Here is a 16888-nt window from a genome sequence, read left to right as displayed (position 1 = left end):
TCATGCCAATAATGACGGTAACGCACACCCTCTCGTGTAATATTGCTTAAATAATATATGGCGGAGTAATATGTTTAGTGATGAGCACGGCTAGGTGTGCTGTCATGCTGATTTGTTCACGTTCTAAATGTCTAGTTGACCAATCAGATCGCTAGGTCGGAACTACCTGTTGTATAACCATCATTAATGTTAGAGATATAACACCTGTGTTTACCTACTATGACATGTCAAAATGGCTGCTGTGAAAAGGGTCCATCCTCAATTGGAATTAATTATTTCAGAATAAAACAATTACGCTCATGTTACCGCAGCTATTGATATTTAAGATGAGACATTTACATATTCGAGGGAAGTATGTTTTCCTATTTTTTTTTTTTTTCAGATAACGGAAGTCATTTTAATGTTGGAGATTTGTTCATTTATATCCTGTGATTTTTTCTGTTTTTTTTTTTTTTACGTATCCTATTACAATTTACAACTGCTGCAAAAGATTAATTTCCCCACAGAAATCATTACAGTGTAATGTAATCTATTCTAACACAGTAATGACATATGAGAAATCAGAAGCTTTTGCTAAAATGACTTAAACATGTCCAGGTGATAAGTTCAAAATCTGTTATTATTGTCAGATCATAATTTGTACATATTCTGAACATTGTATGTTGACGCAATTATTGAAGAGCAGTATTTCTGCAATTTATTTCTCAGATTTAAAAAGATTTTTTTTGAACGAATAAAAACAAATGTAACACACTTGTATGGTCACATGACTGCTATTTACCAGAATGCTTAAATTATTTAACATTTGACTGATATCAAAGCTTGAAAAATATTAATTGTTCTGAAGGTAATTGGAATGTTTCATCATCACTTTCCTTAAGTGAAACCCGAAAGTAACTCAAAAGACAAATAGATATAACTAGGTTCACCAGGCCTTTCTCAACAATACAGCAGTGTTAGACGTACATAGGTGAATCCTGCAGATAGTATCTTGTCTTTATAAACAGACCGGTAGCACATAATTGAGCTGAATCTAGAGAGTGTTCCTGTTTCTCATCTGATCACTCATACAACAGCACACAGTGACAAACATAAAGCAAAGAAATGTAAAAGATGAAATAATAAAGCCTATGAAGTAGCACATAGTGTTGTATGATGAAAATAAATTTACAGCCTGGAACAAGAACAGATATCAGTGACAATGTCCATTAATTTCCTAAATCAACCAATGACAAGAGTGTTCTGCAGCTCAGGATCCAAATAAAACAAACTCTTCTTGTTCTTGTTTCTTGTATGACACACAGAGCCTTGTACCTGCTGTGATTAATTTGATTAGACCAGGAGCCACAGACCCCCATTTGATGAGATTTTGTCTCTCGGACCCAAATCTGAGAATATTTTTATTGTTAGATATGATTTAGTTCAGAATTCCATGACTGTCTGTATTGTAGGTAGAGAGATAACAGAGAAACTATGATCAGAACAGTCATTCTTCTACATCCTCTAATTGTGTTAACTTAAATAAAAAACAATTCATCAATTTGCTGGGGACCCCCTGGAACCGCCTCAAGGACCCCTGGTGTTCCCTGGACCCCATGTTGAGAACCACTGGACTAGACCACATAATTGTCAGATGTATGTTTGTGTCCATGTTGTTCAGCCCTCGTCTCTCCTGTTTCAACGCACTGACAGCATCCATCATCCGACAAGCTGGGATGCAGCCCTTCACTTGTCTTCTTTATTTCGTATAATTCTTGTAACTGTTACAACTATCATTATATTTTATGTTTTTTTTCAACATGTTTAAAGTTGCCCAAGATGTGATTTTTATGTAAAAATGCACCTGTCTTATCAGCCTTAAAGCAATATTCCACTCAGTTTTAACATATACAGTGTAACATAATCTACTCACCAAGATCAGATGCAGCTGGACGAGTTTGTACCATTTGGATTTCAATTCATTTGAATGAAAACTGACATTTAACATGTTTGTGAACAGATTCAACAACAGATCCTGCTGCTGTGATTTTCAATTTCCAACGTTTTAGAACATTATTTCCCTCAAATAGCATTTTTATTGACAGAAGAGAACATAGCGGAGGGATACCATTAAGGAGTTCCTGTTTGGGAGACCGGATCTACTTTTATTTTTAAATACTATTTTTAGTGTAAACCAAGAATAGAAATGCAAAATGAGGACGGATACAGGATGCTTTGTTGTCTTAAAAGCAGGATCTGTTGTTGAATCTGTTCACCATCGTGTTCAATGTCAGTTTTCAGTCTATTTTCGTGGCTCATTCAAATGAATGGGAAGTAAAAAATCTGAACAGTACAAACTCGTCCAGCTGCATCTGATCTTGGTGAGTAGTTTATATTCTGGTTTTTGATGGCGGTCAAGAGCCAAATAACCCCCATGTTAAAACTGAGTGGAATATTGCTTTAAAGACATATTGATGCTGCAACAGAGAAGATGCTGTAGATTCACTCTATTTACCCAAATTAAATTCTGGTCGTGTTATGGTCACTGATGGGAATTTTTTGGGCATTTTCGCCTTTATTAATCAGTTCCAATTACAGAGAGAGAGACAGGAAAGATTGGGAGAGAGAGAGAGGACTGACATGCGACAAAGGTCCCGGGCCGGACTTGAACCCAAAACGTCACCGGGACGCCCCCGTGACGAATCGACACTTAAAAGTGAGAAATCCAGACTCTCTCCTGAACAGCAGCAGAGAAAGCTGGACTCACCAGCGTTAGATCTTCTCCTCTCTCGTCTCTTCGGTTTCCGTTGGTATAAAGCATCACAGCCCGGCCGGGTCGGTAAACATGAGCGGGCTGTGTGGCGTTTACTGACCTCACTGTACAGGATTTCTGGGTATTGACATTTTTCAAACAATCACCTCTCGCTGCCAACTTTCCTTATGCAGCTTTAATCAACGTACAATATAAATAAAACAAACTAAAGCTCAGTGTGAATGTGGGCTGATGCAGTGTGAGTACAGCCACTCTGTCCACAGTAGTCACAAAACTCATCGTCTCAGGCCGTCGCCCCAAAATCCTCCGCTCCCATCCTCAGTCTGAAATCAGAACAAGTCGGGGCGTCCAGGAGAAACTCGAGTCCCCGGTCTGTTCCAGTCTGCTGTCCGGAGGTTAGGAGGGCTGCTGCGGGCCTTCGGCAGGCGTGAAGCCCTCCGTCTGCATTCTCTCCTTGTACTTCAGGAAGTCTCTCCTCTTGGTGAAGTACTTCACCTGCAGGGGAAGACGGGAAAGATGAGCAACAATCCCTGCAGCGTTTCATTCAGTCGGCCTGAAGCCGTGGCAGAGTAAGACTCAGAAGGCAGGAGCTGGAGACCCAAAAACTTTTGCCGAGGTGCAGACTTTCTGAAGAAAGACTTTTTCATCAGTTGCACTCTCTATTATGAGTCTTCTAATAAAGTTGAGACCTGATGACCTAGGGCTGGGCTATATATATCGTATAATATCGATATCGTGATATGAGACTAGATATCGTCTGGGATTTTGGTCGTAATATTGTGAAATAACTTAAATGTTACTTCTTCCTGCGTTACAGTAAAGTGACTCAATTTTCTGAACTTATTAGCCTGGTCTGCTCATCATATCCACTTTACTTATTACTGATTACACATTACTGGTTACTAATTATCATTACTAATGTTCAACATTGTCTTGTGTTATATCTTATGAAAGCACAAATACTCATCCCCAAAATATCGTCACATTATCGATATCGAGGTATCTGGTCTAAAATATTGTGCTATTTGATTTTGCCAATATCGCCCAGCCCTATGATGACCACGTCATAACTTTATTAAAAATGTGGATAATTCAGCAAAATTCTCTCCATTTTTTCATTAGTCTAAGACTCAGAGCCAGTAACATGATAAAAAAAAAGGGATTTTCTGGTCAAAGCAAGTCAGCTGCTTCTTCACTACAGTATCCAAAATCAACTTGTTTTGGCTCACCTGTCAAGAGCTGGTAAACTACAAAATCACCTGCAAAAAGTATTTATTAAAAGCCAAAAAACACAGAAATATGTCACTCTACCAGTTTTCAATGGTATTTTGTGCACAGAAGCGGTGCAGCATGAAACATTAAAGAGACAAGAGGAGGTTTAGAAGTTGAATTTAAAACTTGCTCACTCACTTGTACAATAAATCAAGTTTGTAATTAATCATGAAGTGTAACATAATTCAAATTAATCAACTGATCACACACTATATTCAAATGTTATCGTCTCAAAAAGTTACTGGCCAGTGATCTGTCCACCAAAGGCAAATCTTACTCACTGTTTAAAACCTATGAGTAGGCGGGACCTCACTTGTCAATCATCCCTGAAACACCTGTTATAGGATTGTTTGAAAAGTAGAGAAACATCCCTGCGATACACAGGGTGCCCACACTCACTTTTGACATCAAACTGAAAGGACTTTTCAGTAGCTTTCAATGTTCGGGGAAATTCAGGGACTCAAAATTGGCATTTCTGAGGTAAAACATGCCACCGGTCAAAATTAGACACGATTGAAGTCTCATAATCTTGTCAAATGAAGAAATCCTGGTGATATCGTTCATTTTCAACCTGCTGTTGTATCAGCACTAATCTCCATCACAGGGTTTTCCTCAGGATGTGAAGTGTTGATCCCAGGATGGCGAGAGGTGAGGAATACTGATGAATTTAGGTGTTAAATTTTCATTTTAAAAAATCTATTACTTTCAAAGCCATTCATTCACTTACAAAAACTTTTATGGTATTATTTTATTTTTTACCAAATCCACAAACTTTGAAGGATTTTCCAGGCCCATGGAAAGCCTGTTGATAGTAGGGCTGGGCGATATGGACCAAAAATCATATCTCGGTATTTTTAGGCTGAATGGCGATACACAATATACTGTATATCTCGGTATTTTCTACGAAGTGGGCTAAATGTTCAGTTGTAAGTAGGGCTGGGTGATATGGACAAAATCAAATATCACGATATTTTTGACCAAATACCTCGATATCAATATTGCGACAATATTGTAGGGATGACTATTGGTGCTTTCACAAAATATTTACACAATGAGATTTTTGATCAATAATCATCAGTAATGTGGATATAATGACTAAGTGGGTAAAGGCAAATAATAGAACAGCTAGAACAGTCTGGTAAGTTCAGAAAATGACATCACTTTACTGTAATGCAGCCTTTAAAACCAGGAGAAGACACTTATGCCATATCACGATATTACGATATCCAAACTCTAAGATGATATCTAGTCTCATATCACGATATATATATAGATATAATATCGATATATTGCCCAGCCTTAGTTGATAGTGCCGAAATCTGCAGGTCTGACACAACAGACTCTCCCAGACAGACACAGACATCAGACTCGGCCTACACAGGTTACAGCGAGGATCCCAAAGGTGAAAAGAGCGAACTCTTTACCCACTGAGCCGGGCAGTTCGCCTCAAACTCCTTCTGGAAGCTCTGGCAGGGCGAGGCCTGGTCGTCGTTGTCGTCCAGACACTTCCAGAGCCGGTCCCTGGCGCACCAGCAGGCCTTCCTCTCCGCCGAGCTCGGAGCCGTCATCGCTGCTTTGCTGCGGGGGGAAACAACCGGGCAAGACCGGGTTAGGAGTGGTAAACAAGCAGCTGGGTAAACTGAGACCTCCAGTCGGTGAACATCATGAGGCAAACAGCCATCACTATAAACAAACATCCAGTATTCTTTCAGAAAAGCATTAATTTATGCCTATCTTCTCCTAATCTGTTTTACACTACATACTAGGGCTGGGCGATAATTCAATATTATCGTTTATCGTCTTTCAGTGGAATCGTATCGTGATGATATGAAGATATTTTGATATTGTGACACACATTTCTGCTGTCTGAATTGATGATGACAAGCAAATTTTACTTAAAAACTCTCATAAAATGAGGTATGGTAGGAATATTATTTGAAAATTTCAGTTTTGTTTGACATCACACCTAACATCACTACTCGGTTCAATGAGATGAACATTCATTTGATTATTTAACGTGATTTTGCATACATGAACCACATCGTGATATATATTGATATCGAGAAAAATCCTTATAATTATTATGATATTGATTTCAACCATATCGCCCAGCCCTACTACACGTAAAAGTGTATTTTTATAGCACATTTCCTACACAGGGAAACTCAATGTTTATGTCAGCCTAAAAAAGAATATCCTCATACTATGATGCATACAGAATTATAAATTTAGGATTTTCTTAAAAAAACAAAACAAAACAAAAAGATTATAGGAGCCTAAGAAGAATATCCTCTAGAGCTGCAACGATTAATCGATTAGTTGTCAACTATTAAATTAATCGCCAACTATTTTGATAATTGATTAATCGGTTTGAGTAATTTTTTAAGAAAAATAAGTCAAAATTCTCTGATTCCAGCTTCTTAAATGTGAATATTTTCTGGTTTCTTTCCTCCTCTATGACAGTAAACTGAATATCTTTGGGTTGTGGACAAAACAAGACATTTGAGGACGTCATCTTGGGCTTTGGGAAACACTGATCCACATTTTTCACCATTTTCTGACATTTTATAGACCAAACAACTAATCGATTAATCAAGAAAATAATCAACAGATTAATCGACAATGAAAATAATCGTTAGTTGCAGCCCTAATATCCTCATATAAGTTACATCAGTCTGACACCACTTACTACAGGAAATTTGCTACCATGATCCTACTGTTCCTGTCTATTATGAATTCACATCCTAAAAAGACCCTATCTTCACATGACTGACATTACTTTGATACTACTTCCTATTATGTAGACCTGTAGTGTGAATTCACACCCTAAAGGTTTACATCAACATAAAAAGACCAACATCTTCCTATACATACATCAGTGTGACACCACTCACTATAGTCAATTTGACACTGTGATTCTACCTGCTGTGAATTTACATCCTAAAGGTTTCTATCAGCCTAAAAGACCAATATCCTCATACTATGATACAAGCAGTGCTATGAATTTAGATTGAAAATGGTTATGCAAGCCTAAAAAGACCAATATCCTCATATACATACATCAGTTTGACACCGCTTACTATAGTCAGTTTGATACTGTGATACTACATACTGTAAATGTACACCCTAAAGGTTTCTATCAGCCTAACAGACCCTCACCTCATGTCCCTTATGATGTACACTGTCGCCTACTATGAATTTATATCAAAAAGATGCATGCCTTCACGGTTAAAACTATTTACTGTGACACATACTATGAATTCACGTTATAAAGTTCCCTGTCAGCCTTTTAAAAAAAATGTGATTTTAAACTCAAATCGGCTAATAAAATGCTGGGTTCACCCTCCACATCTCTCCTGTTCTCTATCGTTTCTGGATATTAAATCGACTTGTCACTCACTGAACGAAAAGTTAAAACCTTCCAGTCGGAGTTATTTGTCCCGACGACTGCTCCCGGTAATCCGTAAAGTCCGAAAAGTCAACGTAAACGTGTATTTGAACTATATAAACATGACTTTTGTAACGTTACCCTGAAAATTGAAGGACGCGCACACACACACACCTGGACCATTTCCTCCTCGTCGCTTACCGATGACGTCAGAGCGCGATTACCGTAACGGACCGGGTGATGGCGCCGTTTGGCTACAAAACGAACACAAGCGAGGCGTTTGGGTTGACATTTTTGGACTTGTGGATAAAAATAGCTGCGAGTAAAGTAACTACAAAACCAATAGAGGGATAGTTTTAACATTCAAAATAAATAATTACTGAAAAATGAATTGAAAAGATGATGGCGCAGTTTATTTTTCGATGAGTAAAAGACAATTAAGGCCCAAACACAGTAGGCTACAAATCTGAATTTTACAATCTGGAACTAATTTGGAAGAATTGGAACTACTAATTGGGACTACATTCAATCATTACACAGTTTGGGAGCAATTTGAATGCATAAAAACAGTCTTTATATGCTTTAATAGTGACTAAAAAGGGTGTCTGTGATACTGTTACTTAAGTTTATAAGGCATAAGGTCTTGTACACTTACTGCTGGATCACTTTGCTCCAAAATGTTAGGTTTTTTGACAATTAGATAGAAAAAAAAGTTAAACTCATTTGCAAATAGGTTGCCATTTTGTCTTCCCAAAACTAGATGGAGAAGCTGTAAGTTCCCATGAGCAGATTTGTGTGTGTGTGTGTGTGTGTGTGTGTATGTGTCTGTGTGTGTGCTTACATGTTGTAAATACGACCTTGAAAGGCACATTACTCCTGAGGTATAGTGAACTTAACCATGGGAAATACAAATCTTGCTTTTGTTGTCACACACACAAAAAAAATGATGCATTCAAATCAACTTGAAAAACTAAATCTTTTGTTATTCTGTTTTATTTGTTTTTTCCAAAAGCTCCAGTCTCTTCATCCACAACACAACTAGGTTTTGTCACAGAGCTACGTGGACGTACAATAAAGTGTGTGTGCATGTAGTTTGGCAGTGAGTGAAGGCAGAATAAAAATGTGTGTTGATGAACTCTCTCTCTCTCTCTCTCTCTCTCTCTCTCTCTCGGCCCCAGCATCGGTTGCCATGGCGCCCAGCAACAATCCGTCTAGGTTCGTCTGATTCTGGGAACTGAAGGGGAAAAAACAACAACTCTGATTCAGAGGCGAGCTGCTCGGCCTCTTAGGAAGTAGGTGTTTGTCGACTTTGTGTGTGTGTGTGTGTGTGTGTGTGTGTGTGTGTGACTAAGTGTGTGTGTCTCAAGCTGCTTCAGAAACTCATCCACTGTTTATGTGACACACCACTTACACTCCAAGTTTGTTTCCCCCACTTTCAAAGAGTCTTTTCCTTTTTTTTTTCTTTTTTCTTTTTTGGACGAACCTGGTTTGACGCCTCCATGGCTTGCTGTAGTTTGGAGATTGAAAGATAAAAGACAAAAAAGATAGACCCATACACTTTAGTCCCATGGCAGTCATTTTGAATTTACACTTTAAATCACACTTGGGGTGGGAAACTCGGCCCAGCTCCGTCCTGCTGTTATGCACCAAGACCCACATCATCGCACAAAGATTTGTCATTACAGATTCCCCACTAAAAAACGTATTTAAAACAAATGAATCTCAAGAATCTGGAGGGAAATAGCTTCAGATTTATATATTTGGCCCTCCAGCTACCGGAATCTAGCGTAGGCAGCTAGTCAGTGGCTAAGTAGCTTGTAAGCTAGCTAACGTCCCTGCTAAAGTGAAGCAGTTGTTGTAGCTATTGTTCCCGAGATGTCTATCTAATTTGATAACAGGTCTGTCTGAAGTCCTCACTAATGTGCTGTAACGCTAGCTTACATGCCAATATGCCATATTGAGTTTTTCACAGCGACTGTGATGTAAATTAAAAATGGCCTCCATGGGAATACGGTCAATGGCCTGCTCTACAGCCAGGATTGTTTGGAATCAACAGCAGAAGAAGAACTGGGTAGTTAGCATGAGCAGCGATAGCCACCATGGCTGAACAGACAGAGAAAAGAGAAACTCAAACTGCATCAACAGAAAATCCAAGCTCCGCCCACACTGTTTGATTGACAGGTGATCTGTGGGAGGTGCAGTGCGGAAACACCACAGGAATGAGGCTGAGCAACAAAGATGGAGACTGAATAAAAGGCCAAAACCAGGAACTGGAGGATTACCTCTTTAAGTCATGTTCTAGGCGTTCGGTCTGCCTGTAGATACGCATGGCAAAATTAAACTGGGAGATTTCAGCCTGCAGATTTACGTGACGTTCTCTCCCATGCAAAGAGAGCATTGAATTTATCTGGGCAGCGACATGGAAATCACACTTGCATCTGGTCAAACTCTATAAATGGCTCCGACTGGACCGATGTAAACCTCTCAGCATGGTTTTACTAAACACTAATTGTGAATTAATTTCCATCTGTTTCATGCCTGGGATTTCACGTTAATGATTGAACGGTATTATAACTGAGGAGTCTGGTGGCTTTTGAATTCATAGTGACCTTCGACCCCTGGAAGTGGCTGTTGCCTAGAAACCCAGGAACTCCAGCTGAGGTAGACGCCGACTCCTCTTCACTCCTCTCCTCTCCTTCCCTCTCCTCCCCACTTCTCTCCACTCCTCTCAGCTATCCCTTACCGCAGAAACGCTCTCTAGTTTCCATTAACGATGCAAATCCTGCTCAAATGTTTCATTACATCCACTGACTCTGCAGAGTCAGGCCAACATCATTTTCGGAGGTATTAGTGGGAAGGGATTAGCCTATCACCCAATCAGGAAAACTAACAGGAGCTTGGGGTCTAACGTTCATAAAATATCCCTGAAATTTGAATTACAGGGAAAAATATGCCTGTGAAAATCCAGGAGCAGAATATGGAAAGACAGCTGTCATAGCTCCTGAAAAGTTATTTTCCTATCCTGTCTGACAATCTTTTTTATTTTCCTCTCATTTTAAAAAGCGAACTAGAGAGGCAGCTGATTCAGAACGCCGGTTTCAGACTATTAAAAGCTACAAAACATTTTTCATAACATCAGTTTCCCTCTCCAGTACTTTCAACAGCTGCTGTCTCTGGTGTCGTCAGATTAATTGCGGAAAGAACTGAAAACATGAGGGTTGAATTACGGCAATATGATCTATCACCTCATTACAATCATTATGACTAAATATGACAAATGAAAAGCAACAAAAAAAAACAAAAATCCCTGCTTATTTCATATCTGAGAGACAATATAAATACCCGAAGGGGCATGACATTAGTAGTCATCTGCCCCAAAAAAGTCTGTTTTGCTTGTTTCCTACAATGGCCGGTTCAGATCTGATTCAACACAAGTTTCTTTTATAGAGGGAGGCTTTCATCACCACTGTCTCAAACCAGGCCCACACCACATGACTTTAGGCCCCGATTTAGCTGTCTCAAGTTTTTGACATCTGAGACAAAATACCCGCTGTCACCAAAGGATTACACTGACTTTTTGGTTGTTTGGCCCATTGGTCTTCTTACCTCCAGTACGATCAAGGTTCACGGTTCATTGTTGTCATAAGCACAACAAAAGAGTGAGATGCAGATAATGTTAGCTATGAAATTCTTGAGCCTAGAGTGAGCCACAACAATGTAAACAAAGTAAACGAATACCATATTCAGTGCGAAATGGTAAAGTGACCATCAGTAAGAAGTAATAAAAATATAAAGTGACAAAGTATAATAACAGTATACAATAAAATATATAGATAAAATATGATATGTGCACTTTTCAAAATATATGGATGTATGGAATGGAATGAAGATGAGATGTGAAGTGGTTAAAGAAACGTGACGAGAGGATTGACACCAGAATCATCTGTGTGTGTGTCTGGTCGTTAGCTCTGTCCGGTGGTGATTAGCATTATGAAGATAAACCTTTTAGTAATCCAAAGTTGGTGTTGGTTTTTATTCTCTGGCCTGTAGATACATAACTTCTGAAAACAAAATCTCAATCGTCATCTTTAGTGAAGCCCATTAAGAATCAACAGTGTAAAAAAAACTTTAGCTGTCTGGCTAACTTCGCTCACTTCCTTTGTAAACAAAACAAGTTACACTCAAAGTGCTGGTTTCTTTTTTTGTCAAAAATTTGTCTATTTTACCAATCCACTGAAATAAGTGTGGCAGGTTTAGACACGTTAATGTCAAGTTCTCATTTTCTCACTTCTAGGATAATGCTGTCTTGCCTACAATTCAGGCTTTATATTATGCAGTCTCAGACATCAGGAGGTTTTCAAACATGTTTGATTTTGTCTGCCACACTCTTGTCCAGAGTTTTATTTTGTGTCTTTCTGTCCATTCAAAGCTGTGTGTGTGGTGTCATGAACCAAAAACACTCTCAATCCATTTCTCCACGTTCATTTTCCAGCATCTCTCTGAGTCTTACCAAGAACAGGCCGTTTCTGTCGCCGTGTCTTTAAGGCTCATTAATATTAACGACCCCTCTGTTCCGATCGGCTAACCGTTTCCAGAGTGAAACGTGAGACGCCGCGGCCCGGCGGCTACAGGTAGGGAAAACTCTCCGGTAATAAACAACGACAACCGCTCAACCGCTTTGAAAAAAACACTTTGTTAGTCTATTATTTCTTACAAAAATGATAATGAGCGAACCTTTGTGACGCCACAAAGTTACGGAAGTCCAAACGGCTCGTTTAGAGGCTCGCTGCACTAATATGGATTGTGTGGATTTAGTTTTGATACTTTCACCATGTTTAGATAGACCATCCAACTCCTTTATCACCACAGAGGAGAGGGGAGTCCTGCTTTACACCATATGGGACCTTTAAGGACGGTGAGCAGCAAGAGCCAATGAGAGCTCGCTCAGCAGCAGTATGAACATCAAACAACTTAACGCTCTAGCAAGCCAGACTTCATTTATTGTACTTTTCTGATTAACTTCTAACTCTCTCCTCGACCGTTTCCTCCTCCTAATTCAGCGTCTAGCCCTCTTTTTCTTTTCTTTTCTTTTTCACCACAAATGAGTGTGCACACAGTAACTGATTACAGCATCTCTCCTCAAGCTCCATTTTTGCACCGTCAGCTGAAAAACAGTCATGTTTCGCGTTTGTTTTGGCGAGACAGCGGGGTATCGATCCTCTCTCAGCTGAATCCAAGTGAAGAATCATTTAATGTGCGACCCCCCCGTCTGAGCCGCATCGTTTAGTGTGTCACCAATATGTCAACGAGACAAGAGACTACAGGAGAGAAAGTCATTGTGTGTGAGCGGTGCAGAGATCTCAGGTGTTTGGCAGTCATGTAGTGTGCGCCCGGCTTCAGGCTGAACTGACAGTCCAGCTGAGAAGAAGCTTCAGTGCACTTTCTCATTTCCTGCCCTCGGATATTAAGAGAAACCTTAAGGTGTCTGTGTGTGTGTGTGTGTGTGTGTGTGTGTGTGTGTGTGTGTGTGTACATGCAACCGGGTCTGAATGTGTGTGTGTGTGTGCATGCACCAGTGCTCTCTGTCTATCCAGCTCCATCTACGTATGTCTGTGTTTGTGTGTATTTTGGTGTGTGACAGACATACATGCATGTCCCTCTTCCTGAGTTGCGGACTGCGGTGTCAGTGGTGTGTGTGTGTGTGTGTGTGTGTGTGTGTGTGTGTGTGTGTGTGTGTGTGTGTGTGAGATGTGTGTGTGTGTGTGTGTGTGTGAGATGTGTCAGGCTTTGTCTGAATCCCTGAGGGAGGCAGAGATAGAGAGGTGGACTTACTGTCTGCCTCGAGGTTAAAAGACTGGTCTACCTCTTTGTCTGTATTTCTCTCTCTCTCTCTCTTTCTCTGTCTCTCTCTCTCTCTCTCTCTCTCTCTCTCTCTCTCTCTCTCTCTCTCTCTCTCTCTCTCTCTCTCTCCCGGTCTTATAAATTGTGTTAACACCTTAATCTGAGTATCTTAATTGGAGTAAGGTGATAGAACCCAGTTAACACTCCCAGATTTCTGCTCAGTGTTTCGACTTGTTTGGGTTCATGTAAACGTCTCAGTCAGACTTCTTCTGATTTGTTAAACCGTGCGTGTCAAACATCACCAGTGATCCGGACGTTGTGTTTACAAGCCAGCAATCTTCTTCTCCGACATGTTTGCATGCAGACATGAAAGGAGAGGAAGTGTTGGGAAAACTGGCTCATATGTTAAGTTCCTTTACATCTTTAGTATTTAATATAAAATGAATTCATTCAACTTATTAGACAAATTATATTACTTTGAACCATGAAAATGTGTAAAATGTAAAATGTGTTGCAATCTGTGGTAATCCTCATTCCTCGCATGGCAAAGGGAGAGAGTGTGTGTGTGTGTGTGTGTGTGTGTGTGTGTGTGTGTGTGTGTGTGTGTGAGATGAGTCACATGACTTGAGAGATCTGTGGTTGAAGGTAACATCCCAGCAACCTTTAGCATGCTAGGGAACTAAATGTCAGATCACAGTTAGATACACAAACACACACACACACACACAGATCACGGTCAGAGATTTCTCTTACACACACACTCACAAACACACACACACACACACACACACAGATCACGGTCAGAGATTTCTCTTACACACACACTCACAAACACACACACACACACAGATCACGGTCAGAGATTTCTCCTACACACACTCACACACACACACACACATATTTTTCTGTCATGGTTTCTGCGTTTTACCATAAAACAGAAGGTAGGCCGACACACACACTTAAACCTCTGCTCTCTCTCACACACACACAATTAAACCTATGCTCTCGCTCATACTCTATTTCTCTCTCTCTCTCACACACACACACACACACACACACACTCTCACACTCTCACACACACACAGATGCAGGCAGGCAGCTCTTACAGTTTTCTGAAGCTGCTTGATGCCAATTAAAGATGACAACCATGACATTACTCTTCTCTCCATGACAGAGTCTCTGCTTTCTGGTTTCTGCCTTTGGGAAACAGTTTATCTTTAAATACTGATTGGACTGCTCTAATCAGAATATACTGATTCTTAAATGGAGCAGTTTTTTTTGCCTTGAAGGAAAACATTTTGGGAGATTAGCTTGTTGGTCAACTTAACCGTCAAGTGATGAAAACATAGACACCAAAATCATCCATGAGTCCCTGATAGATCGTTTGCACCGATGCTCCATGCTAACACTTTAGCATACACTATGTTGAGTGATAGTAGCTCCATTAGCGTAGACCGTAGCCCCTTTCACACATGAACCCCGTAAAATTGCCGGATTATTTTTTCCAGTAAAGGTAGCAGTTTCTGTTGTTCACACATGCCTTTTCGCTGCTGGCTGGTGTTTTTTAATGCATTTCTTACCGTGAACAAATCCTATGAAAATAACAAAATCAGCAGTGAATTTGTTTTGCTAACAAGTCTATTGCTACAAATCCATTGTATTAAAAAACGATTAAAAACCCGTCACAGAGCCATGCTGCTTAAACAACTTAATAAGCCGGCTGTAAACACTTTGCGATCTCAGGAAAGTAGTTCCGTAGCACAGAAAATAGTCCCCGGCGTAATGAAGAATTTGTTCCCATTTGAATTTGATTTGGTAATAACTACAACAGCCTGACTTTTCATGGTAACAGTTAGCAATTTTCAAAACAGAAACTATGTCTTTGTGAGCTGTATTTAAAGGTTTTTAGCTTACAATTGGAGCCAATGACTTCCGGGTTGACGGCTAAAAACAGAACGTGGGAAGTCAGAAAGTAACGGGAGGAGAGCAAACGCATTGTTGATTTAGTTATTGTCATAGGATTTGTTGACGGTAAGAAATGTATTTAAAAACATCAGCCGAATCCTTTAACATAATGCTACCATTCACACAATACTGGCAATACCGTTAAATTCCTCTGTTGTCATTTCCCGGAAATTACGTTCATCCTTTGCACCGGAGTCACTGCAGTTTGAAAACATGGCGGGTGAAGCTTCTCTTATTGCCGCGTCTGTCCTTTACACGGAGCAGCCGGCGATGAATAAACTCGTCTCCTCCCTGAGAGCTTTGTGATTGGCTCACAGAGTCGGACAGCAGAGCGTCCTAACGTTGTGCGGCTCGTCCCGGTAACGTTACGGCATCGTTCACACATACGCTCGATACGGAAGAAATGTTACATCTTGTGAAATTGGTGGAACTGATTTTCCGGCATTTCGACACCGGCTCCTTTTCACACAGGAGCCCTGTGCTGTTGACCATAACCCAGTTCTTCTTCTTCTGTTTATTCCAAAATAAACCGGAAACTTAAAACGCATCACTTCTTCAGCGGCAGAGGATTTTTCCCAGGAAAGAGCTACCACCTATGTAAGCACTCCACTGTCTGTTTAGAACAGACAGTGGAGAAGCTTTCATCAACTGGATATAGGTTGGATCACTGTTGTTAGAGGGGAGCGTATCTGTGTTCCCAGGGTCCTATGTTCCCAGGGTCCTATGTTCCCCAGTTCAATATTCTGTTAACACACATTAACCCTCCTATTGTGTTCGGGTCAAATTTGACCCGACTTGACTTGTTTCAAGTTAAAATATTTCAGAAATATTATCCAGTATTTTTTATTGGAACAAGGCTTCAAAACAGTTATATAAACACAACAAAACCAATGGTTATCTTTTTATTTGATTTTGAAAGTCTCTAAAAAAAAGAAGGTGTTACATCTGTGGTGTTCCGGGTTTTTCAGGTTCCCATTATGTGCTATATAGAGCTGGGGAACATAGGACCCTGGGAACATAGGACCCTGGGAACATAGGACCTTGGGAACATAGGCCCCTGGGAACATAGGACCTTGGGAACATAGGACCCTGGGAACATAGGCCCCTGGGAACATAGGAATGACTCCAGTTAGGGAAGTCATAGTAGAAAACGGCCATTTATGTATATGAAAATGTTGCAGGTTATTACTTTAAATATATGACGGATCATACTCTGTCCTGCTGTTTGAAAGTTACATAACTCAGTCAGACTCTGTAGCCTGAGAGCATCAGTGTTTCCAGCGCTCACACACTCGGGGACACACACACACACACACACACACACACACACACACACGCACACCTACACAGTCATGCCTGGCAGGTGTCAACTAATTTCGTCAGTATTCAACCAAAACACCGTTCACACACAGCCTGCAAAGCCACACACACAGAGAGCTGTGTTGCTCTGTGGTAGGCATCGACCACTGCATCACACACACACACACACACACACACACACACACACACATCGACCAGTGTTCGTCAGCCCAGTGGTGTCCAGGATACTGGCCTCCAGTTGCCACCGCTGGACGTCAATAACTCTGTCACTCGGAAACGGCATCCACTGTCATGGCAACGGGGGTTCAGGCTGTGGGGAGGCAGTTATACCGCACGCACACACACACACA

General features: G+C 40.5%; 1 protein-coding gene across 3 annotated transcripts; it reads right to left on the bottom strand.

Moving 5' to 3' along the window:
- Positions 1–2525: 2525 nt before the first annotated feature.
- Positions 2526–7607, bottom strand: coa6 (cytochrome c oxidase assembly factor 6). 3 transcript variants are annotated; one of them, XM_071540085.1, is made up of 3 exons: positions 7554–7607; positions 5449–5602; positions 2526–3247 (listed from the first exon to the last, which is right to left on the bottom strand). In XM_071540085.1, the coding sequence occupies exons 2-3, from the start codon at positions 5590–5592 to the stop codon at positions 3149–3151; spliced, it is 243 nt and encodes an 80-aa protein (XP_071396186.1). In that variant the 5' UTR covers positions 5593–5602; positions 7554–7607; the 3' UTR covers positions 2526–3148. The 3 variants fall into 3 exon arrangements, with proteins under 3 accessions (XP_071396186.1, XP_071396187.1, XP_071396185.1); XM_071540086.1 differs by having other exon boundaries at positions 7587–7596; XM_071540084.1 differs by having other exon boundaries at positions 7425–7595.
- Positions 7608–16888: the final 9281 nt, after the last annotated feature.

This window comes from Centroberyx affinis, unplaced genomic scaffold, assembly GCF_046629955.1.
Source record: "Centroberyx affinis isolate AG114_WGS23_722 - 3 ecotype Tasmania unplaced genomic scaffold, CSIRO-AGI_Caff_v1 ptg003561l_1, whole genome shotgun sequence".
NCBI lineage: Eukaryota > Metazoa > Chordata > Actinopteri > Beryciformes > Berycidae > Centroberyx > Centroberyx affinis.
The sequence above is the reverse complement of the archived record's forward strand: the minus strand, read 5'-3'. Positions and strand labels throughout refer to the sequence as shown.